This window comes from Salmo salar, chromosome ssa26 (assembly GCF_905237065.1).
Source record: "Salmo salar chromosome ssa26, Ssal_v3.1, whole genome shotgun sequence".
NCBI lineage: Eukaryota > Metazoa > Chordata > Actinopteri > Salmoniformes > Salmonidae > Salmo > Salmo salar.
Window position 1 is genome coordinate 33,768,841 of NC_059467.1, and position 25,508 is coordinate 33,794,348.

The 25,508-nt window shown below is 48.6% G+C and overlaps 1 protein-coding gene across 1 annotated transcript in view; it reads right to left on the reverse strand.

The window, feature by feature from the left end:
* Window positions 1–25,508, reverse strand: part of LOC100286620 (dmX-like protein 2) — a 94,148-nt gene that overhangs the window by 59,872 nt on the left and 8,768 nt on the right. The window contains 22 exon segments of the mRNA XM_045708286.1: window positions 237–707; window positions 2,228–2,447; window positions 2,540–2,712; window positions 3,065–3,336; window positions 3,644–3,856; window positions 5,636–5,755; window positions 6,050–6,158; window positions 6,625–6,714; window positions 7,438–7,559; window positions 7,900–8,102; window positions 8,531–8,763; window positions 8,964–9,230; window positions 9,400–9,668; window positions 9,890–10,108; window positions 12,524–12,704; window positions 13,902–14,073; window positions 14,326–14,498; window positions 14,757–14,823; window positions 17,422–17,560; window positions 17,880–17,958; window positions 18,598–18,669; window positions 19,755–19,880. Coding sequence (XP_045564242.1) covers window positions 237–707; window positions 2,228–2,447; window positions 2,540–2,712; window positions 3,065–3,336; window positions 3,644–3,856; window positions 5,636–5,755; window positions 6,050–6,158; window positions 6,625–6,714; window positions 7,438–7,559; window positions 7,900–8,102; window positions 8,531–8,763; window positions 8,964–9,230; window positions 9,400–9,668; window positions 9,890–10,108; window positions 12,524–12,704; window positions 13,902–14,073; window positions 14,326–14,498; window positions 14,757–14,823; window positions 17,422–17,560; window positions 17,880–17,958; window positions 18,598–18,669; window positions 19,755–19,880 — 3,990 coding nt within the window.

A 25,508-nucleotide genomic window follows, 5' to 3' on the forward strand; every position in this document is an offset into this window, starting at 1 on the left:
CAGACATTCATCCACCCCACCCATCCACCCAGACAGACAGCCAACCAGACATTCATCCACCCCACCCATCCACCCAGACCCACCAGACAGACCGACAGCCAACCAGACATTCATCCACCCCACCCATCCACCCAGACAGATAGCCAACCAGCCATCTATTCATCCATCCACCAACACACCCAGCCAAACCCAGCCAGACACCCATCCACCCAGACCAGTCAGTCAGTCAGACCCACCTTGGCGCGGCGGACCTTCCCCAGGTCCATGAGCTCCAGCAGCTGTGTTGGATGGTACTGAGGCAGGGTGGGGGACAGGGAGTGGGCTGCCTCGAATAGACCCCCCTCCTGCAGTCCCGCCGGCGCCTGGAGAGCCTCGTCGATTGCCACGTTGCCCTCAAACACACTCTTGGACCGGGCGCGCCCCTTGAACGCCGACGAGGATCCCCCCGTGGTTGCAGCGGTGTCCGTCTGCCCCCCGCCCCCTCCAATCCCCCCGGCGATGTTATCTTCAGAGGAGAGGCTGTCCCCATCGGCCTCGACGGGCTTGCGGTCCTGGCGCCACTGGGCGTACACGTGCATCTCACAGTCCATCCCCACCACCAGGATGCCGTCCCTCACCCAGGACAGGGACACGGGCAGGGAGGGGGTGCCGTCTACAGAGGAGAGCAGGTCCACAGTGCGCAGCAGGATCCAGCGTGAACGGATACCCTGTTTCACATTAGATTAGGTTAGGTTAGGGATGCAGGGGGGGTAATAATAATGATGATTATAATAATAATAATAATAATAATAATGTTTATTATCCAGACGCTTTATAGTGCAGTCATTAGGCTCTGGTCAAAAGTAGTGCACCAATTAGGGAATAGGGTGCCATTTGGGTAGCCAGAGAGTAGTCTCACCCTAAATTCTCGTTCACTACATGCAGTACTTTAGTCTGAGACTGACAACATTGAAGTTGTTTGTTGTGAGGATGGGCACGAGTGGCTAACCAATCAGAGTATCAAAGCCAATGACACATTTTCAAACCAGTGCTTTACACACTCTGATGGAATACCAATGGGTTTCTGGACCAATCACTGCCCCATTCGGTGACGGGTCAGGCAGGGACTCAGATCCAGACTCATTGTGGAGAAGAAACTAACATCCGTGGGCGTGGCGTTTGGCCTGAAGCAAGGAGTCTGACTAGCCAGGCAACCATTTGGGACGCACACTTGAAAACTTGAATGTCCTCAAAGAGGCAAGTCATTTAGCAGCATAGACAACACATACAGACAGAACCACATGCTAACAAACAGCAGATGTACCAGCAATACACAGTAGACTAAATGTGTGAAGAATACAAGGTAGTGTAGGTTACGAAAGTACCAGTTTGATGCTGACTTTGGGTTGGGTGTGTGTGTGAGCGTGTACCTGTTTGATGCCGACTTTGGGTTGGGTGTGTGTGTGAGCGTGTACCTGTTTGATGCCGACTTTGGGTTGGGTGTGTGTGTGAGCGTGTACCTGTTTGATGCTGACTTTGGGTTGGGTGTGTGTGTGAGCGTGTACCTGTTTGATGCCGACTTTGGGTTGGGTGTGTGTGTGAGCGTGTACCTGTTTGATGCTGACTTTGTGGTGTGTGTGTGTGAGCGTGTACCTGTTTGATGCCGACTTTGGGTTGGGTGTGTGTGTGAGCGTGTACCTGTTTGATGCTGACTTTGTGGTGTGTGTGTGTGAGCGTGTACCAGTTTGATCCTGACTTTGGGGGGTGTGTGTGTGTGTGAGCGTGTACCTGTTTGATGCTGACTTTGGGTTGGGTGTGTGTGTGAGCATGTACCTGTTTGATCCTGACTATGGGTTGGGTGTGTGTGTGAGCGTGTACCAGTTTGATCCTGACTATGGGTTGGGTGTGTGTGTGTGTGTGAGCGTGTACCAGTTTGATCCTGACTATGGGTTGGGTGTGTGTGTGAGCGTGTACCAGTTTGATCCTGACTATGGGTTGGGTGTGTGTGTGAGCGTGTACCTGTTTGATGCTGACTTTGGGTTGGGTGTGTGTGTGAGCGTGTACCAGTTTGATCCTGACTATGGGTTGGGTGTGTGTGTGAGCGTGTACCAGTTTGATCCTGACTATGGGTTGGGTGTGTGTGTGAGCGTGTACCAGTTTGATCCTGACTATGGGTTGGGTGTGTGTGTGTGAGCGTATACCAGTTTGATCCTGACTTTGGGTTGGGTGTGTGTGTGTGAGCATGTACCTGTTTGATGCTGCCCCCTAGAGGTAGGGTGATGATCGCCACCCCGTCCTTGCTTGCGGTCTGTTCGTTGACCACGCCCGAGATGCGACCGTACATGAGGATATTGGATCCCACCCCCACCGTGAGGATATGAGACCCGTCCTCTTTGGACAGCCAGTCCAGGTGGACGTAGTGTTTGATGTTGGGAGAGTGGTGGTCGCGACTCATGTACAGGTCAGACCTACAGAGAGAGAGGGGGTTAGTCATTTTAGACACATGCACACACTTACAGACACACACACACACACACACTCACACACACCCCACCAGTACCTGCTGTAGACAAAGAGGTTGGAGTCTACACTGACTCCAGGGTCCAGGGTAGAGGAGGGCCTAGTGAAGTCATCCAGGTGGAGGGTCTGCTCCAACACCCACTCAGACCCCCCCGTAGACTCACACTCAAAGATGGACACGTGCATGGAGAAGTCCCCTGCTGGACCATGGCTCTGGAGAGAGGGAGGGAAGGAGGAAGGTACACATTTCATTAAACAGTCAGGTTAAATGCAAAAATACTAAATGTCTGAGGGAAAATGAACAATGAAGTATTGTACATTTTAGTCATCAGATGTTCTCATCCAAAACCATATCTAGACACAGAACCACAACCACTTCAGGTAAAACCTTCAACAAAATGACTGATAAAGATTAAACTGTATTTTTTTACATTCCTCAGGGCCAGAAATTAAAAGCAATGTGCTTGAATTCAGACAGGTGAACTACACTGCACTTAAACAGAATATGCACTAATCCAATGAGCCATTAACTTGAGTGGAGCGTACAGTAAAAGTCCTCTCCTACCTGTCCCGGGATGTGTCCAGGCCGGGGCTGTTTGAAGGACACAGCCAGTCGTCCAGTGTAGGAACAGGACACGGCTACAGGACGTCCCGGGACACAAACAGCACTGTTGTTATCCTCCTCCTCGTTGAGTAGAGCCCAGGGCTCCCAGTGATAGACCCTGCTCTCCCCCTCCACAGAGCAGCGCCAGAACCGGACGCGGGAGTCAGAGCAGGCGGTGACGATCAGGTAGGGGGCCAGACACACAGGGTAGATGGACGACGAACTCAGGTGACCTGGAGAGAGAGGGAGAGAGACGGAGAGAGAGAGAGTATAGAATAACTGTTACAAAAGAATCAGACTAACTCAGATGACTTGAAGACAGAGACATGGAGGACAATGCCATATTAAATTGTTAGGATCCAGTCCCTGACTTGGGAGGCGTTTCAATTTTCTATGATGTGCTGTTGGTTTTAAAACTTTTACTTTGGAATATATTACATTTTGACTGTTTTTACAAATATGTAAAAGTAAAGTTATTAGTCTACCTGTGGAGGGTGTGTGTGTGTGTGTGTGTGTGCGCGCGTGCATATCCATCCGTACCTGCGGAGGGCGTAGCCCTGGTCACCTCCACCCCAACAGGCAGGTCCAGGCGGTGGCTACAGACCAGCTTGGAGCTGAGGATCAGTTTGCTGGCTGACTGCAGGTTAGCTGTGGAGGCTGAGCGGGAGAGAGGGGAGGAGGATGTGTCAGCTGTACTCTGTTGGAATGGGATCGTCAGCTGAGACTGGTACGACCTCTCTGGGACCGGATCATCTGAACACAGAGAGAGACAGAGAGAAAACTTTATTGTTCATATAGTCATCTAAACAAACCGAGAAAAAACGTTATCTTCAACAAAATCCATATACAAACTACACAGGCCTCAATGTGTATACTAATCCACTGTACTACTCCGCTATGCCGCAATCCGCCGTACTACTCCGCTATGCCGCAATCCGCTGTACTACTCCGCTATGCCGCAATCCGCCGTACTACTCCGCTATGCCGCAGTCCGCCGTACTACTCCGCTATGCCGCAATCCGCCGTACTACTCCGCTATGCCGCAGTACTACTCCGCTATGCCGCAGCACTACTCCGCTATGCCGCAGTACTACTCCGCTATGCCGCAGTCCGCCGTACTACACCGTTATGCCGGAGACCGCCGTACTACTCCGCTATGCCGGAGACCGCCGTACTACTCCGCTATGCCGGGGACCGCCGTACTACTCCGCTATGCCGGGGACCGCCGCACTGTACTATGCTGGGGTCTACTGTACTCTACTATGCTGGGGTCTACTGTACTCTACTATGCTGGGGTCTACTGTACTCTACTATGCTGGGGTCTACTGTACTCTACTATGCTGGGGTCTACTGTACTCTACTATGCTGGGGTCTACTGTACTCTACTATGCTGGGGTCTACTGTACTCTACTATGCTGGGGTCTACTGTACTCTACTATGCTGGGGTCTACTGTACTCTACTATGCTGGGGTCTACTGTACTCTACTATGCTGGGGTCTACTGTACTCTACTATGCTGGGGTCTACTGTACTCTACTATGCTGGGGTCTACTGTACTCTACTATGCTGGGGTCTACTGTACTCTACTATGCTGGGGTCTACTGTACTCTACTATGCTGGGGTCTACTGTACTCTACTATGCTGGGGTCTACTGTACTCTACTATGCTGGGGTCTACTGTACTCTACTATGCTGGGGTCTACTGTACTCTACTATACTGGGGCCTTCTGTACTCTACTATACTGGGACCTTCTGTACTCTATTATACTGGGGTCTACTGTACTCTATTATACTGGGGTCTACTGTACTCTATTATACTGGGGTCTACTGTACTCTATTATACTGGGGTCTACTGTACTCTATTATACTGGGGTCTACTGTACTCTACTATACTGGGGCCTTCTGTACTCTATTATACTGGGGCCTTCTGTACTCTATTATACTGGGGCCTACTGTACTCTATTATACTGTACTGTATTATATCACCCACACAGGCCTAGGTTAGGTTGTGGTTAGGTTGGGTCGGGGTTGTGGTTAGGTACTCACCCACACAGGTCTAGGTTAGGTTGGGTTGTGGTTAGGTACTCACCCACACAGGTCTAGGTTAGGTTGGGTTGTGGTTAGGTACTCACCCACACAGGCCTAGGTTCGGTTAGGTTGTGGTTAGGTTGGGTCAGGGTTGTGGTTAGGTTAGGTACTCACCCACACAGGCCTAGGTTAGGTTGGGTTGTGGTTAGGTACTCACCCACACAGGCCTAGGTTAGGTTGTGGTTAGGTTAGGTACTCACCCACACAGGCCTAGGTTAGGTTGGGTTGTGGTTAGGTACTCACCCACCCACACAGGCCTAGGTTAGGTTGGGTTGTGGTTAGGTACTCACCCACACAGGCCTAGGTTAGGTTGTGGTTAGGTTAGGTACTCACCCACACAGGCCTAGGTTAGGTTGTGGTTAGGTTAGGTACTCACCCACACAGGCCTAGGTTAGGTACTCACCCACACAGGCCTAGGTTAGGTTGTGGTTAGGTTAGGTACTCACCCACACAGGCCTGCACGGACTGTAGGTGCAGGTGCCACATCTGCAGCACAGAGTTCATGTTCAGGTCCTTCTCTATGACAACCAGGAAGAACTTCTCAGAGAACGGAGTAGGGTGGTACTCTGGAGAGGAGAGAGAAACACAACAACTTTTTTACAAGTTCTTCAGTTCAGTCATCCACTCATTCATCAATCCATCCATCCATCCATCCATCCGCCTGTCCATCCCATCCTGAGTTGAAGGAAGGTCAGTGTGTAGAGCTCTGGGTCCTCCTGAGGCTAATCATGTCATTCATACATTAAACAATTCATAATTCATCCATCCATCCATTCTTCTGTCCATCCTTTCGCACCCTCAATTCTTCATCCCTCCCTGCCTTTCTCTCTCTCTCCCTCCCTCCCTCCAACCTCCCGTACCCTCGGTAGAAGGGTAGGATGTAGTGTAGAGCTCTGGGTCCTCCTGAGGTGTATACCCCAAAATAAAGTCCTCCTGGAAGACATGAAGGAGCTGGGTGGTCGATCCACACTATAGAGAGAAAGAGAGAACTTCTGTGAGTGTAATGTTTACTGTTCATTTTTATTGTTTATTTCACTTTTGTATATTATCTACTTCACTTGCTTTTTCAATGTTAACATGTGTTTCCCATGCCAATAAAGCCATTTGATTTGAATTGAATTGAGAGAGATAGAGGGTCAGAGGGAGGGAGAAGGAGAGAGATGGACGTATTTCCCTCAGATTACAAAGACCCACAAACAATTGAAAAACAAATTACATTTTGATAAGCTACCATATATATGTAAGGTAAAATACTTCCTCTGTGCACAGAGCACCACCATTTACCTGTGACTAGATTAATGATATAGCATGGTCTCTTGACTTACTGCTTAGATAGAAAGACAGGTGTGGTTAAGGGCCTGTAAGTAAGCATTTCACGGTAAGGTCAACACCTGTTGTATTCGGCACAAGAGACAGTCAGATAGGTATTTCTTACCTGGTTAGTGATGACATCTAGTTCTATGATGCAGCCTGGTCTGGCCGTCGACTGCTGGCTCACTATGTTAAATACCTCTCCTACTAGTTTCTATGGAGAGAGACATAGAGAGAGGGGGGAGGGAGGGAGGGAGGGAGGGAGGGAGGGAGGGAGGGAGGGAGGGAGGGAGGGAGGGAGGGAGGGAGGGAGGGAGGGAGGGAGGGAGGGAGGTTAACAGAGTCTTTAACCAGCTACCTTGAAGCTTTAAAGTTCCAGTCCCTTCAGTCTCAGGATTTCACTGTTAATCTGACTGAGGACATCTGTACGTGTCTGTGAGTCTGTCTCTGTGTTTACTTACTGAGGTCTCAGGATTTCACTGTTAATCTGACTGAGGACATCTGTACGTGTCTGTGAGTCTGTCTCTGTGTTTACTTACTGAGGTCTCAGGATTTCACTGTTAATCTGACTGAGGACATCTGTACGTGTCTGTGAGTCTGTCTCTGTGTTTACTTACGGAGGTCTCAGGATTTCACTGTTAATCTGACTGAGGGCATCTGTACGTGTCTGTGTGTCTGTCTGTCTGTCTCTGTGTTTACTTACTGAGGTCTCAGGATTTCACTGTTAATCTGACTGAGGACATCTGTACGTGTCTGTGAGTCTGTCTCTGTGTTTACTTACTGAGGTCTCAGGATTTCACTGTTAATCTGACTGAGGACATCTGTACGTGTCTGTGTGTCTGTCTCTGTGTTTACTTACTGAGGTCTCAGGATTTCACTGTTAATCTGACTGAGGGCATCTGTACGTGTCTGTGAGTCTGTCTCTGTGTTTACTTACTGAGGTCTCAGGGTCTGACAGTTCGTCCAGTAGTTTCCTGGCGTCCACCACAGCCTGGTAGAGACGCAAGTTGTTACCGTCTGACGCTACGAAGCACGCACTGGAACTGTTACAGTACGTACCTGGAGATAGAGGGGAGAGATGCTGTTTTAAATGTGAGCGCTCTGACTAAGGTTCTGCATGTAGTTACTATATACGCCCAATAAAATTGCAACTTCAACTTGAAGCCCTACAGGTGTCGCCAAACCACCCCTTGACAATCATGGAGTACTTCACCAGTACCTTGTCTGAACATGTGATACACACATGGACAACTGTTATACATTATATACATCCTTCAACAATACACTTCAGAGCACACTAGAAATGGCTTCTGTATTGCAGAGTATGTGTGTGTGTGTGTGTGTGTGTGTGTGTGTGTGTGTGTGTGTGTGTGTGTGTGTGTGTGTGTGTGTGTCTAACCTAGCACAGAGCTGGGTACCAGGGTAGGCAGCCATGCTACATTGGAGAAGGCTGATGTGTGTAGGGAGTTGATGCGGGCCAGCTCTGACACCCCTCCAGTGCAGGACAGGGGTCCTATGTGGTCCACCCTCCACAGAATCAGCTCACTGTAGATGGCGTTCGGGTCATGGAAGGTCCTGGTGGCCGCGTTACGCAGCTGCTTCCTGGGGGATCACACACACAGAGTTTGTCACAGTGTGTGGCTCAGTTGGCAGCGCATGGCGCTTACAACACTAGGGTTGTGGGTTCAATTCCCACGGGCGACCAGTACGAAAAAGTATGCATTCACTACTATAAGTCTCTCTGGATAATGAGTTTGTATAAAAAATGTGTTTGTCACACACACGAGATTATATTACACACACACGCTTGCAGGCATGCACACACACACGCACATATACACACACACGTATTTCTGATACACACTCGAGTGAACATTTTGTAAACACACACACACACACACACATTTTCTAGACATTGAGGGTCCTAGAGGGTCCTCATGGCTTCCGCATATGACACACAGACACACACACACACACACACACACACACACACCCTCCCTCCCTCCCTCCCTCCCTCCCTCCCTCCCTACCTGCGCCGTCCTCTGGGGGGAGGTGTGTGTGTGGGTGGCTGGTCGAGGTCGATGCTGCCGGGGGCGGAGGGGGGGGTGAGGAGAGCGTTGTGGTGGGAGGAGGTCAGCAGTAGGGGGAGGACGGTGTGACACGCCTGGTCGTTGAGGTGGAACCGGTGACCGCAGTAACGGAACGTATGAGACACGGTTAGAACGTTGGAGAACGCCGAGCGCTCGGCGAACGTCACCGCCCACTAGAGAGGGAAACGGATTGAAAGGAAAACTTTGAGTCACAAAATGTCTACACACAAGTCTTACTTTATATGGTTGTAGTTTGTCTTTTAAGCATGAATGTAAGGACCTCAATACTCTTATGAGCCCTGGTCAAAATTAGTGCACTACATAGGGAATAGGTGGGTTTGGGACACAGTCACAGTCTGCCACTCCCTCTCACCTGATTGAGAGACCCGTCCACATGTTTGGACACCATCATGACAGCGGGGCCGATGCCTGGAGCTTGGCCCAGAGAGAGGCTGAGGGCTGAGGAACCCAGCCCAGCAGAGGCAGAACGGGGCAAACGGCGGGCCCTTCTCCCCTGCTCCTCCCCGGCGTTGGAGATATCCACGTTGGAGAAGGAGCAGGCGTACATCAGAATGTTCTTACTCAGGGAGTTGGCGTCGCCTGTAGGGAACGCCACCGGGATACGGGACGAGAACGACACCTGGAGAAAAAGGGATGGAGAGAGGGAGGGGAGAGAGAGAATAGTCCAATTGGAGCAGAATTCTGCTTCCTCTTGTGTGGGGATAATGCTGGTAGGTGTGTGTCCATGTACAATATGTGTTTCTCTTCATGTCCGTGCGTGTGTTGATTCATGTGCAGTCTCCTCTTACCTGCACCTGTCTGAAGATCCCCTGGATGTACTCGTCCAGGTATTTGACGTGCCAGACCAGGAAGGACCCGTCGGTGGGGTGGATGGTAAACAGCATGTCAGGACTCTTATTCCACTCCAGAGTTAACGCCTCCATCTTCCTCTCCAGCAACATGGAGGGCAGGGGCACCGAGCTACTGGAGCCTGGGGACGACGCCTTGGTACTGCCCTCACCACCCTCACCCTCCTCACCATGCTCTGATGAACCCTTCTCTGACATCTCATCTAGGTCTGGAGAGAGAGAAGGAGGGTGGGAGTTAGACACGGACAGAGTATGATATGTCAGTGTGTATAGAATACCTTGGAACAGACTGATATTACCCAGATGTATTTCACAACTCTACAACGGTTTTGTACTGGGTCAGCTACTCAGAACTAGTTTATATATATATATATATATATATCTCACAACAACAGCATGTAGATCTGAGGGTTTCTGAAACAGAGCGTACCAAAGTCAAACTTAATGGGGGAGCCGTTCTGGTCGAGGGCGTCGTCGGTGGCTTGGTCCAGCTGCTGTTCTGAGAGCTTGCGGAGCTGCAGCATAAACAGGTCCATGGAGGTGGTGAAGGACAGGTCCTTGTTGTTGAGCCAGTGGACCACAAACCCTCCTCCTCCACTCCCGTCCTCCGGGGTAAACACGGCAGACTCCGCTAGCACCGCTGGGATGTCTGGGGGATAGAGAGAGAAAAGGGGCGGGTACAGGATATTACTGCATGTGGGAGGAACATCGGCACAAGCTAAGGCTGATGTTGCTAGTTCAGTGTGTGTGTCTGAGGCGGAGAGATTGTGTGTGCAGCTGTATGTATATGTATGTCTGAGGCAGTGTGTGTGTGTGTGTGTGTGTGTGTGTGTGTGTGTGTGTGTGTGTGTGTGTGTGTGTGTGGGCAGCTGTATGTATATGTATGTCTGAGGCAGTGTGTGTGTGTGTGTGTGTGTGTGCAGCTGTATGTATATGTATGTCTGAGGCAGTGTGTGTGTGCAGCTGTATGTATATGTATGTCTGAGGCAGTGTGTGTATGTCTGAGGCAGTGTGTGTGTGTGTGTGTGTGTGTGTGTGTGTGTGTGTGTGTGTGTGTGTGTGTGTGTGTGTGTGTGTGTGTGTGTGATGTGTGTGCAGCTGTATGTCTGATGCAGTGTGTGTGTGTGTGTGTAGCTGTATGTATATGTATGTCTGAGGCAGTGTGTGTGTGTGTGTGTGTGTGTGTGTGTGTGTGTGTGTGTGTGTGTGTGTGTGGCTGTATGTATATGTATGTCTGATGCTGTGTGTGTGTGTGGCTGTATGTATATGTATGTCTGATGCTGTGTGTGTGTGTGTGTGTGTGGCTGTATGTATATGTATGTCTGATGCTGTGTGTGTGTGTGTGTGGCTGTATGTATATGTATGTCTGATGCTGTGTGTGTGTGTGTGTGTGTGTGTGGCTGTATGTATATGTATGTCTGATGCTGTGTGTATGTTCAGCTGTATGTACTGTTGAAGTCGGAAGTTTACATACACCTTAGCCAAATACATTTAAACTCAGTTTTTCACAATTCCTGACATTTAACCCTAGTAAACATTCCCTGTCTTAGGTCAGTTAGGATCACAACTTTATTTTAAGAATGTGAAATGTCAGAATAACAGTAGAGAGAATTAATTATTTCAGCTTTTATTTCTTTCATCACATTCCCAGTGGGTCAGAAGTTCACATACACTCAATTAGTATTTGGTAGCATTGCCTTTAAATTGGTTAACTTGGGTCAAACGTTTTGGGTAGCCTTCCACAAGCTTCCCACAATAAGTTGGATGAAATTTGGCCCATTCCTCCTGACAGAGCTGGTGTAACTGAGTCAGGTTTGTAGGCCTCCTTGCTCCCAAACACGTTTTCAGTTCTGCCCACAAATGTTCAATAGGATTGAGGTCAGGGCTTTGTGATGGCCACTCCAATACCTTGACTTTGTTGTCCTTAAGCCATTTTGCCACAACTTTGGAAGTATGCTTGGGGTCGTTGTCCATTTGGAAGACCCATTTGCGACCAAGCTTTAACTTCCTGACTGATGTCTTGAGATGTTGCTTCAATATATCCACATCATTTTCCTTCCTCATGATGCCATCTAGTTTGTGAAGTGCACCAGTCCTTCCTGCAGCAAAGCACCCCCACAACATGATGCTGCCACCCCCATGCTTCACGGTTGGGATGGTGTTCTTCGGCTTGCAAGCCTCCCCCTTTTTCCTCCTAACATAACGATGGTCATTATGGCCAAACAGTTCTATTTTTGTTTCATCAGACCAGAGGACATTTCTCCAAAAAGTACAACCTTTGTCCCCATGGGCAGCTGCAAACCGTAGTCTGGCTTTTTTATGGCGGTTTTGGAGCAGTGGCTTTTTCCTCATCGTCACAAGGTCCTTTGCTGTTGTTCTGGGATTGATTTGCACTTTTTGCACCAAAGTACGTTCATCTCTAGGAGACAGAACGCGTCTCCTTCCTGACCGCTATGACGACTGCGTAGTCCCATGGTGTTTATATTTACGTACTATTGTTTATACAGATGAACGTGGTACCTTCAGGTGTTTGGAAATTGCTCCCAATGATGAACCAGACTTGTGGAGGTCTACAATTTTTTTCTGAGGTCTTGGCTGATTTCTTTTGATTTTCCCATGATGTCAAGCAAAGAGGCACTGAGATTGAAGGTAGACCTTGAAATACATCCACAGGTAGACCTCCAATTGACTCAAATGATGTCAATTAGCCTATCAGAAGCTTCTAAAGCCATGACATCATTTTCTGGAATTTTCCAAGCCGTTTAAAGGCACAGTCAACTTAGTGTATGTAAACGTCTGACCTACTGGAATTGTCATACAGTGAATTCTAAGTGAAATAATCTGTCTGTAAACAATTGTTGGAAAAATTATTTGTGTCATGCACAAAGTAGATGTCCTGACCGACTTGCCAAAACTATAATTTGTTAACAAGAAATTTGTGGAATGGTTGAAAAACGAGTTTTAATGACTCCAACCTAAGTGTATGTAAACTTCCCACTTCAACTGTATATGTATGTCTGATGCAGTGTGTGATGTGTGTGTGATGTGTGTGTGTGCTACGTACCCGTGGCAGGGTTGATGCTGGCAGAGATGTGGAAGTGACAGAGAGCGTTAGCGTGGTGAGAGATGTGGCGGTGTGTGTGTGTCTCGTGGGTCCCCATCTGAGACGGCAGCAGCTCAGTGTGAGACACCAGGGCAGACGACCTCCGACGACCACGACGTAGGTGCTTCAGGTGGCTCATCGACTGACCAATGAGAGGACAGGACAGGCACGGGGAGGACCAATGACAGGGCAGGGGGTGGGACAGGAAGAGAGAAGAGAAGCATCATGTTATTGAAGCCCTTCATACTGTTAGGTTCTAAACAGAGTACAAACTCAAACGAATCACTAGGAAAATCTCAAAAGAAGTTTATTCTGCCACTGGGTCAAACAGCTGCAAAGACAAAGACATGTTTACCAAGCCCATATATTTATACCCTCCTACTAGGAGGAGTCAACTCCTTGACATCTAGACAGCCAATCCATATCTGTTGCAAGTCAGGAACTTAATTGGTTCCTCTTATTGTTGTAGTCATTGTGTGTAATAGGACTGTTCCTTGTCACATCATCTGACCTCGGGTCAAATTCCTCACTCCTCCACGGCTGTCCTACCTTATCAGTGACTGAAACCAGACTGTTACCCTTTGCCTCCCTCCATAGGATCCATGAGATTTAACAATAACATGTTAGACAGAATTTACATTTCCTGCCTCCCCCTCTTGTCTCACTCAGTAACTTTCCATACACCTAGTTCTTATCCACCTTCCACTGACCCCAACATATACATTCATTATACATATACATTCACTATACACATAAAGTAAGTTCTCGTATGCTAACATGAATAAGTATATTTCAAGCTAGAATCCAACAATATCAATCTGTTCTACATCTCTGTGCCTTTTTAAAATGACTAACTAATAAAGTGTACATTCAAAATGACTGACTAATAAAGTGTACATTCAAAATGACTAACTAATAAAGTGTACATTCAAAATGACTGACTAATAAAGTGTACATTCAAAATGACTAACTAATAAAGTGTACATTCAAAATGACTAACTAATAAAGTGTACATTCAAAATGACTAACTAATAAAGTGTACATTCAAAATGACTAACTAATAAAGTGTACATTCAAAATGACTAACTAATAAAGTGTACATTCAAAATGACAACTACAACGTTTGTATGAAGAATACATTTTGTGTGTGTGTGTGTGTGTGTGTGTGTGTGTGTGTGTGTGTGTGTGTGTGTGAGTTTGCGTGTGTGTGTGTGTGTGTGTGTGTGTGTGTGCGTGAGTTTGCGTGTGTGTTTGCGTGTGAGTTTGCGTGTGAGTTTGCGTGTGAGTTTGCGCGTGTGTGTGTGTGTGTGTGTGTGTGCCTGTACTGTGTTGTCTCTACCTCCAGGGCGTGTTGAATCTTGTCCTTGCCCCCCAGGCCTGGCAGGCTGGAACTGTATGTGTTGTCAGTGATCTGACCACCCAGGATACTGTCCTCTGGCAGGACCGTCTCAGACCACAACCTACACACACCGTCCTCACATGACGTCAACAACACATTACACACACTACCCCTGGAGAGCAAAGAGGGAGGGGGGAGCAAGAGGGAGGGGTGGGTGGAAGAGAGAGAGAGACACAAAACATCATTTTATATTGGTGATTGACAGTTTAGTACAGCCCAAATCTTTCCATTAGTATGGAATCTATACAACAGGTTAGAATATACAATCAGCTTGACTTATTTTTTTCCCCCCCATTTAAAATGTGTGTCCGCGTGCATTTGTGTGTTTGGTCCTTTGTGTGTGTGTGTGTGTGTGTGTTCTGACTTGGGCATGTATTTGCTGGTCTTCCTCCAGGACAGGCCGGTGACAGAGCGGGGGTGGGCCAGGTATATGAAGGAGAAGTGGACCTGAGGGCCTTTCTTATCTGGGAGGTCTGGGAGCACCACAGCAGAGCGCCACCCAGTGGTGGGGTACCACACCTTCAACAGACAGTCATCCTGGACAGAGAAACACACAGGTGAGACAGACACACACACACACAATGGTTAGTGCAGTACCAAGCACAATGGCTACACTTGATCCTGAATAAGCTATCACAAAGTCTAGATGCCACATTACTATGTGTTTATTACTCTACAGGTGTTACAGGAGAATCAACATGAGGAAGTAGAAAACATTTATGACATGATTGGGATATTGACAGTATATGGAAACAAGATATGGCCTGTAAAATGTCAGCTTTCGAGTGAGTGTACCTTGCCGGCTGTTGCAAAGTATTCCCCATCAGGAGACCACTTGGTGATGTGAACAGACATTGCAGTCCTGGAGAGAGAGACAGAGAGAAATAGACAGAGAGAAATAGACAGAGAGAGAGAGAAATAGAGATAGAGAGAGAAATAGAGACAGAGAGAGAAATAGAGATAGAGAGAGAGATAGACAGAGAGAGAGAAATAGAGACAGAGAGATAGACAGAGAGATAGACAGAGAGATAGACAGAGAGATAGACAGAGAGATAGACAGAGAGATAGACAGAGAGATAGACAGAGAGAAATAGAGATAGAGAGAGAAATAGAGATAGAGAGAGAAATAGAGATAGAGAGAGAAATAGAGATAGACAGAGAGATAGAGATAGAGAGAGAAATAGAGATAGAGAGAGAAATAGCGATAGAGAGAGAAATAGAGATAGACAGAGAGATAGACAGAGAGATAGACAGAGAAATAGAGATAGAGAGAGAAATAGAGATAGACAGAGAGATAGACAGAGAGATAGAGAGCGACAGTTCAGCTGCTTTCACTTCTCTATGGGAAACTCAGTAAAACAGCAAACACCACTCACTTCTTCGAGGAACATCATGTTTACAGTCTTTACTTCAAAAAGGTGCTTCCCCATTTTACACTTTTTCAATACATGACTTGATTTTAATACTGAAAGTTTGTTTATGTACAATTCCATAGTTTTGTGTTTTATTGATGGTGGTGGAAAATGCTGTCTCAGGCGCCGCTCCAGAATCTCCCATAAGTGTTCAATTGGGTTGAGATCTGGAGACTGAGACGGCCATGGCATATGGTTTATATCGTTGTCAAGCTGGTCAAACCATTCAGTGACCAAACCATTCAGTGACCAAACCATTCAGTGACCAAACCATTCAGTGACCAAACCATTCAGTGACCAAACCATTCAGTGACCAAACCATTCAGTGACCAAACCATTCAGTGACCAAACCATTCAGTGACCAAACCATTCAGTGACCAAACCATTCAGTGACCAAACCATTCAGTGACCAAACCATTCAGTGACCAAACCATTCAGTGACCAAACCATTCAGTGACCAAACCATTCAGTGACCAAACCTTTCAGTGACCAAACCATTCAGTGACCAAACCATTCAGTGACCAAACCATTCAGTGACCAAACCATTCAGTGACCAAACCATTCAGTGACCAAACCTTTCAGTGACCAAACCATTCAGTGACAACTCGTGCTCTGTGGATGGGGGCATTGTCATCCTATGGGGACATAGCCATGGTAGCCATAATAATGTCCTGCTCAGCATTTTTACACATGACCCTAAGCATGATGGGCTGTTAATTGCTTAATTAACTCAGGAACCACACCTGTGTGGAAGCACCTGCTTTCAATTGACTTTGTATCCCTCATTTACTCAGGTGTTTGTTTTATTTTGACAGTTACCTGGACATTTGAATGACAATGAGACCGAGTTAAAAGGATAAAGACAGTGAGACAGTTGTAGATCCCTTGGAGAGGAGTACAGAGAACACAAATACCAATCACAGACTAGGAACTCTGACTGCGTGCTTTCAGTAGACTGACTGACTGACTGACTGACTAACATTACGTGTTGGGAAACGCTTTCACACTCTCACTTCCCCATTCCAGGACAGTCACACACCAACATGCTGAGTCAGTATCAGCTGCTTATCGCTGTTTGTGTCAAACATCTCCCTGTTTTAAAGGTAGACTCAGTAAAACGACATTGCCACGCGCAGTCACTGCAGAAATGTACCCATTATGCCGTTTACTTTCTGCATCTACATCATTTCGCTGAGTCTACCTTTAAAGCTGCAATATGTAACTTTTTGGATAAGTCCACTAAATTAACATAGAAATATGAGTTATAGATATGTAATTCTCATTGAAAGCAAGTCTAAGAAATGGTAGATCTGTTCTATATGCGCTATATGCTTCCTGTCCTTAACTTTTGTTTTTGCGTATTTTAGTTTCGGTTCTGTACACCAGCTTCAAACAGCTGAAAATAGAATATCTTTGGTTATGGAAAATATATTTCACAGCTGTTTAGATGGTACAATGACTCTACACTATACTTGCTTTTTTTGTCACAAACTGAATTTAGGCAAACTATTCGAATTTTAGCGACCAGGAAATGGCGGAGTGATTTCTGTATTTACCCACTATGCCGTTTACGTTCTGCATCTAAGTCATATTGCTGACTACCTTTAAAGAGCTGTAACGGTCTACAGACCTGATGTGTCAACTACGTCATATTGCTGACTACCTTTAAAGAGCTGTAACGGTCTACAGGCCTGATGTGTCAACTACGTCATATTGCTGACTACCTTTAAAGAGCTGTAACGGTCTACAGGCCTGATGTGTCAACTACGTCATATTGCTGACTACCTTTAAAGAGCTGTAACGGTCTACAGGCCTGATGTGTCAACTACGTCATATTGCTGACTACCTTTAAAGAGCTGTAACGGTCTACAGGCCTGATGTGTCAACTACGTCATATTGCTGACTACCTTTAAAGAGCTGTAACGGTCTACAGGCCTGATGTGTCAACTACGTCATATTGCTGACTACCTTTAAAGAGCTGTAACGGTCTACAGGCCTGATGTCTACTAAACACTTGAAAAGCACCACACTCAGCTCCTGTCACTCACATGCACTGCCAGACACACTTCCAGTCGTTGAGGGCAGGTTTGTCATCGGTCATGGGTCCATCCTCCTCCTCTATCAGTGTGTGTGCTGACGGAGGGGCCCACAGCTGCAGGCGCTCTGTAGCTGCCAGAATACGCTTCCCTACAGGACACATACACATGGTTAAATGGCTACATGGTTACCTGTTCCCTGCACATTCACTTGGTACCGGTAACCCCTGTATATGGCCTTCTCATTATTATTTATTTTGACTTTATTTTGTAAATATTTTCTTTACTCTTATTTTTCTGTAAACTGCATTGTTGGTTAAGGACTTGCAAGTAAGAATTTCACTGTAAGGTCTACACCTGTTGTATTCGGCGCATGTGACAAATAAAATTTGAGGATATATGTCACAGTTACAAACAGATACTAACTGTACACGCAGACACTCACACAACAGTTAGTTAGGAGGCGTTACCTTGTGGGTCCCAGCCCAGGTTATAGGTGATAGCATTAAGGAAGAACTGTCCTGTCTTTTGCCACTGGTAGTTAAGCTGCTGTTAATGGCAGAGACAGAAAGAGGTGTAGGGAGAGGGACACAGGAGGAGACAATATAGAGTGGAAAGAGAGAATGAGGGGCGAGAGAGAGAGGGACGAGAGAGAGGGGCGAGAGAGAGGGGCGAGAGAGAGGGGCGAGAGAGAGAGAGAGAGGGGGGGAGGCGAGAGAGAGAGAGGTGTGAGAGAGCGAGGGGAGAGAGAGAGAGAGAGGGGTGAGAGAGAGAGAGGAGAGAGAGAGAGAGGGGAGAGAGAGAGAGGGGAGAGAGAGAGGGGCGAGAGAGAGAGAGGGAGAGAGATAGTTATTCAACACATGCACAGACATGCAGCTATAATAAGCTACATGCTCAGGCTCCAGCCTCTGTTAATACAGTCATTTACAGCCACACACAACTCACAACTTGAACAGAATATTCAGGGCTGATAAAATCACACAGCAGAACAGTAATGAAGCAGTTAAAACACAGTGGAACTCTCAATGCAGCATTACACACACACACACACACACACACACACACATAGGCATGCTCTCTCTCACACACACACACACACACACACACACACACACACTAGGCATGCTCTCTCTCTCACATACACAAGGCAGTTTATTCAGCATAAAATGTCAATGCCTCTCTGCTTACCTTGTGGCGTTTGTTTGGGTTGGTAGCGAATGGTTCAAAGATACACACTGTGTTCCCATAGGACGCTGCAATCTAAACAAACAGATTAACGTTCAATATCCCAACATGAATCAGTAGTTTTACACACCAGGGGTTATGGTGCAGTCATTCCCAAAGGAGAGGAGGAGGAGAGGAGGGAGGAGGAGAGGAGAGGAGAGGAGGAGAGGAGGGAGGGGAGGAGGGGGAGAGGAGGGAGGAGAGGAGGAGGGAGGGGAGGAGGGAGGGAGGAGGGGGAGAGGAGGGAGGAGAGGAGGGAGGAGAGGAGGAAGGATGAGGGGAGGGGGAGAGGAGGGGAGAGGAGGAGGGATGAGGGGAGGGGGAGAGGAGAGGAGGGGAGAGGAGAGGAGGGGGAGAGGAAGAGGGAGGGGAGAGGAAGAGGGAGGGGAGGAGGGAGGAGAGGAGGAGAGGAGGGAGGAGAGGAGGGGGAGGAGAGGAGAGGAGGGAGAGGAGGGGAGAGGAGAGGAGGGGAGAGGAGAGGAGGGGAGAGGAGGGGGAGAGGAGGAGGAGGGAGGAGGGAGGAGAGGAGGGAGGAGAGGAGGAGGGAGAGGAGGGGGAGAGGAGGAGGGAGAGGAGGGGGAGAGGAGAGGAGGAGGGATGAGGGGAGGGGGAGAGGAGGAGGGATGAGGGGAGGGGGAGAGGAGAGGGAGAGGAAGAGGGAGGAGGGGAGGAGGGGGAGAGGAGGGAGGAGAGGAGGGAGGAGGGAGAGAGGAGAGGAGAGGAGGGGGAGAGGAGAGGAGGGGGAGGAGGAGGAGGGAGGAGGGAGGAGAGGAGGAGAGGAGGGATGAGGGGGGAGAGGAGGGAGAAGAGGAGGGGGAGAGGAGGAGGGAGAGGAGGGGGGAGAGGAGGGGGGAGAGGGAGGAGGGGAGATGGAGGGGGAGAGGGAGGGGGAGGGGAGAGGGAGGAGGGGAGAGGGAGGAGAGGAGGAGAGAGGGGGGAGGAGAGGAGGGAGGGAGGAGAGGAGGAGGGAGGAGGGAGGAGAGGAGGAGGAGACAGAAGAGAGCAAGGAGAAGAACAGAACTGCATTTGTCATCACAACATTACTGTAACTACTAGTGTGTGTGTGTGTGTGTGTGTGTGTGTGTGTGTGTGTGTGTGTGTGTGTGTGTGTGTGGTCTTACCCTGCCCAGCTGGTGGGAGCACTCGACACAGCCCACCTGGATGTTGCCATTTTGAGCTCCAGGGATGATCTGAACACACTCAAAATCACTGGCCAAGATCACTATATCACAGCCTGAACCATAGGCCTGGGAGAGGGGAGACACACACACAGAGACAATTCAGTCAATCCAACATCAAACCAGGGTCTGCAGTGATGCCTCTACCACTGAGATACAGTGCCTTAGACCGCTGCACCACTTGGGAGCAATGACCAGTAGAGCTGAAAGGACAGCACAAACAGATCTGGGACCAGGCTACATATACAGCCCACTCCTCCTGATAGGTAAATATACCTACTGAGACTGTCTGGTGAACTGCACTGTAGTCAAACAGATCTGGGACCAGGCTACATATACAGTCCACTCCTCCTGATAGGTAAATATACCTACTGAGACTGTCTGGTGAACTGCACTGTAGTCAAACAGATCTGGGACCAGGCTACATATACAGTCCACTCCTCCTGATAGGTAAATATACCTACTGAGACTGTCTGGTGAACTGCACTGTAGTCAAACAGATCTGGGACCAGGCTACATATACAGTCCACTCCTCCTGATAGGTAAATATACCTACTGAGACTGTCTGGTGAACTGCACTGTAGTCCAACAGAGAGAGAGACAGAGAGGCTACAGTACAGCAGCTGTACCTCCATCACATCACTCTCTACACCATGCTTAGAAAAGTGTGTCTCCCCAAATGGCACCCTATTCCCTATATAGTGCACTACTTTTGACCAGGGTCTATAGGGATGCAAGGGAATAGGGTGCCATTTGAGACGCATCCTAAGTCTCCATGTTTTATTCAGGCTAGTGGTTAGGTAATGATGAGTTCTCTTAGAACAGGTCCCATGTTTCCAGGTCTACACAGTCTAGTCAGCTGCTGGTGTTCTGGTTCCATGGAAAGATGCAGCGTTGTTCACGTGAAAAGAGAGGTGTGTTGAGAAACATTTCAGAGGATGTGAGACCTGAGAGGTGTTTACAACACTGTGACTCTGGAACGAAGAGGCTGAAGAGAGAGGGAGGAGAGAGGAGGGAGAGAGAGGTTGTAGACAGAGGGAGGAGGGAGAGAGAGACTGAAGAGAGAGAGGAGAGAGAGAGAGGTTGTAGAGAGAGGAGAGAGGTTGTAGAGAAATGGAAGAGAGGAGGAGAGAGAGGTTGTAGAGAGGGAGGAGGGAGAGAGACTGAAGAGAGAGAGGAGGGAGAGAGGTTGTAGAGAGAGGGAGGAGGGAGAGAGACTGAAGAGAGTGAGAGGAGAGAGGAGGGAGAGAGAGGTTGCAGAGAGAGAGAGGATAGAGGTTGTAGAGAAATGGAAGAGAGGAGGAGAAAGAGGCTGTAGAGAGAGGGAGGAGGGAGGAGAGAAAGAGGCTGTAGAGAGGCTGAAGGGAGAGGGAGAAGAGAAGAGGGAGAGAGGTTGTAGAGAGAGGGAGGAGAGAGGAGGGAGAGAGAGAGGGAGGGAGGAGAGAGAGAGGTTGTAGAGGGAGGAGAGAGCAGGGAGAGAGAGAGGCTGAAGCGAGAGGGAGGAGAGGGAAGGGAGAGAGAGGCTGTAGAGAGAGGGAGGAGAGAGGAGGGAGAGAGAAAGGTTGTAGAGAGGGAGGAGAGAAGAGGGAGAGAGAGGTTGTAGAGAGGGAGGAGAGAGGAGGGAGGAGAGAAGGAGGAGAGAGGAGGGAGAGAACAAGGTTGTAGAGAGAGGGAGGAGAGAGAGGTTGTAGAGAGGAAGGAGAGAGGAGGGAGAGAGAGGTTGTAGAGAGAGGGAGGAGAGAGGTTGTAGAGAGGAAGGAGAGAGGAGGGAGAGAGAGGTTGTAGAGAGAGGGAGGAGAGAGAGGATGTAGAGAGAGGGAGGAGAGAGAGGGAGAGAGATGTTGTAGAGAGAGGGAGGAGAGAGAGGTTGTAGAGAGGAAGGAGAGAGGTTGTAGAGAGAGGGAGGAGAGAGAGGCTGAAGAGAGAGGGAGAATGTATGTGAGAGAAAAAAGAGGAGAGTAGAGGGAGAAAGATAAAGACCGAAGAGAGAGAGAGAGAGGTTGAGGAGAAAGAGGAAGTAAAGGAGAAGAGATAATGCATGTGTAAGAGAGAGAGGGAGAAAAAATGAGGGAGAGATGAGGTGTGCATGACTGAGAGACCACTGTTCTGTACCTGTACACAGTAAGGTGTGTGTGTGTGTGTGTGTGTGTGTGTGTGTGTGTGTGTGTGTGTGTGTGTGTGTGTGTGTGTGTGTGTGTCATCGATCTACATGAACCTGATACAGCAGAAACAACCGCTCAGCTCATCACGTCTGTCCAAGCACCTCTCACCTCGCCTCTGCCTGCCTGCCTGCCTGCCCGCCCGCCCGCCCGCCCGCCCGCCCGACCGTGGGCCTGTGAACACGCCCACCCACCCCCACACACAGCAGGGCTCTACAGTACAAGCATTTTACTCACATATGCGCCTATTTATTTTACTGTGCAACCTGAAATATATATTTAAGAGCACCAGTGCACCTAGAAAACGTAAGATTCTAGCTTTAATGTCTCAAATATTTTACATTGTGCTCCTACATTTCTTTGTGTGCGCCTACATTCTTCACAAGCAGCTCACGTGCTGCTTGTGAAGAAGGGCAGCCTAGAGCCCTGGTCAGGGTGAACTATGTTACTCTCCAAGATGGAGCCAGACGTCCTCCATTATTCAACCACCATTTAACATCTTCACATCCAACAGAGGGTCAATCCAACTGCTGCCAATGGTACATTCCTACATCAATAATATGTTAAAGGGCCTCGGGTTATAAACGTCAGGGGCCCTACCTTACTGGGTTGTTCTGTAGGTGACAGCTGTGTATGGTCTGTGTGTATCTTGTGTAAGTGTGTGTGTGTCTGCGTATAGTGTTTTCTTTGTGTGTGTGTGTATTTGCGTGGTGTGGGTGTGTTTGTGTCTGTGTTTGCGTGGTGTGTGGTGTGTGTTTGCGTGGTGTGTGTTTGCGTGGTGTGTGTTTGCGTGGTGTGTGTTTGCGTGGTGTGTGTTTGCGTGGTGTGTGTTTGCGTGGTGTGTTTGTGTCTGTGTTTGCGTGGTGTGTTTGTGTCGTGTGTGTTTGCGTGGTGTGTGTTTGCGTGGTGTGTGTTTGCGTGGTGTGTGTTTGCGTGGTGTGTGTTTGCGTGGTGTGTGTTTGCGTGGTGTGTGTTTGCGTGGTGTGTGTTTGCGTGGTGTGTTTGTGTCTGTGTTTGCGTGGTGTGTTTGTGTCTGTGTTTGCGTGGTGTGTTTGTGTCTGTGTCTGCGTGGTGTGTTTGTGTCTGTGTTTGCGTGGTGTGTTTGTGTCTGCGTTTGCGTGGTGTGTTTGTGTCTGCGTGGTGTGTTTGTGTCTGTGTTTGCGTGGTGTGTTTGTGTCTGTTTGCGTGGTGTGTTTGTGTCTGTGTTTGCGTGGTGTGTTTGTGTCTGTGTTTGCGTGGTGTGTTTGTGTCTGTGTTTGCGTGGTGTGTTTGTGTCTGTGTTTGCGTGGTGTGTTTGTGTCTGTGTTGGCGTGGTGTGTTTGTGTCTGTGTTGGCGTGGTGTGTTTGTGTCTGTGTTTGCGTGGTGTGTTTGCGTCTGCGTGGTGTGTTTGTGTCTGTGTTTGCGTGGTGTGTTTGTGTCTGTGTTTGCGTGGTGTGTTTGTGTCTGTGTTTGCGTGGTGTGTCTGTGTCTGTGTGGTGTGTTTGTGTCTGTGTTTGCGTGGTGTGTTTGTGTCTGTGTTTGCGTGGTGTGTTTGTGTCTGTGTTTGCGTGGTGTGTTTGTGTCTGTGTTTGCGTGGTGTGTTTGTGTCTGCGTGGTGTGTCTGTGTCTGCGTGGTGTGTTTGTGTCTGCGTGGTGTGTTTGTGTCTGCGTGGTGTGTTTGTGTCTGCGTGGTGTGTTTGTGTCTGCGTGGTGTGTTTGTGTCTGCGTGGTGTGTTTGTGTCTGCGTGGTGTGTTTGTGTCTGCGTGGTGTGTTTGTGTCTGCGTGGTGTGTTTGTGTCTGCGTGGTGTGTTTGTGTCTGTGTTTGCGTGGTGTGTTTGTGTCTGTGTTTGCGTGGTGTGTTTGTGTCTGTGTTTGCGTGGTGTGTTTGTGTCTGTGTTGGCGTGGTGTGTTTGTGTCTGTGTTTGCGTGGTGTGTTTGTGTCTGTGTTTGCGTGGTGTGTCTGTGTTTGCGTGGTGTGTTTGTGTCTGTGTCTGCGTGGTGTGTTTGTGTCTGTGTCTGCGTGGTGTGTTTGTGTCTGCGTGGTGTGTTTGTGTCTGCGTGGTGTGTTTGTGTCTGCGTGGTGTGTTTGTGTCTGCGTGGTGTGTTTGTGTCTGCGTGGTGTGTTTGTGTCTGCGTGGTGTGTTTGTGTCTGCGTGGTGTGTTTGTGTCTGCGTGGTGTGTTTGTGTCTGTGTTTGCGTGGTGTGTCTGTGTTTGCGTGGTGTGTTTGTGTCTGTGTTTGCGTGGTGTGTCTGTGTTTGCGTGGTGTGTCTGTGTTTGCGTGGTGTGTCTGTGTTTGCGTGGTGTGTCTGTGTTTGCGTGGTGTGTCTGTGTTTGCGTGGTGTGTCTGTGTTTGCGTGGTGTGTCTGTGTCTGCGTGGTGTGTCTGTGTCTGCGTGGTGTGTTTGTGTCTGCGTGGTGTGTTTGTGTCTGCGTGGTGTGTTTGTGTCTGCGTGGTGTGTTTGTGTCTGCGTGGTGTGTTTGTGTCTGCTGGTGTGTCTGTGTTTGCGTGGTGTGTCTGTGTTTGCGTGGTGTGTTTGTGTCTGTGTCTGCGTTGTGTGTTTGTGTCTGTGTTTGCGTGGTGTGTTTGTGTCTGTGTTTGCGTGGTGTGTTTGTGTCTGCGTGGTGTGTTTGTGTCTGTGTCTGCGTGGTGTGTTTGTGTCTGTGTCTGCGTGGTGTGTTTGTGTCTGTGTCTGCGTGGTGTGTTTGTGTCTGTGTCTGCGTGGTGTGTTTGTGTCTGCGTGGTGTGTTTGTGTCTGCGTGGTGTGTTTGTGTCTGCGTGGTGTGTTTGTGTCTGCGTGGTGTGTTTGTGTCTGCGTGGTGTGTTTGTGTCTGCGTGGTGTGTTTGTGTCTGCGTGGTGTGTTTGTCTGCGTGGTGTGTTTGTGTCTGCGTGGTGTGTTTGTGTCTGCGTGGTGTGTTTGTGTCTGCGTGGTGTGTTTGTGTCTGCGTGGTGTGTTTGTGTCTGCGTGGTGTGTTTGTGTCTGCGTGGTGTGTTTGTGTCTGTGTTTGCGTGGTGTGTTTGTGTCTGCGTGGTGTGTTTGTGTCTGTGTTTGCGTGGTGTGTTTGTGTCTGTGTTTGCGTGGTGTGTTTGTGTCTGCGTGGTGTGTTTGTGTCTGCGTGGTGTGTTTGTGTCTGCGTGGTGTGTTTGTGTCTGTGTTTGCGTGGTGTGTTTGTGTCTGTGTTTGCGTGGTGTGTTTGTGTCTGTGTTTGCGTGGTGTGTGTGTGTGTGTGGGGGGGCTGGTATTGTGAACTCAGTCTCCCTCTCTATTATATGAATATTAACCTGATGAAAAGAGTTCAGTCTTCAGCCAACATCTCTTCTCATGTTACATATAATAGACCTAATTCATACTCCCTGCATTGTCCCTGATGCCTGGGTCATGTCGTGTTGCCAACTCTGACTGGTCTGGCAGTGCAGTCAGCTATGTGTGAGGCAGGTTTATGTTAGACCACCTAAACACTGGCTTTGTGAGGGAAAATAGGCTGCATACCAAATGGCCTTTGAAGGCTCTTGTCAAAAGGCAGGCAGGCAGGCGTGTGTGTGTGTGTGTGTGTGTGT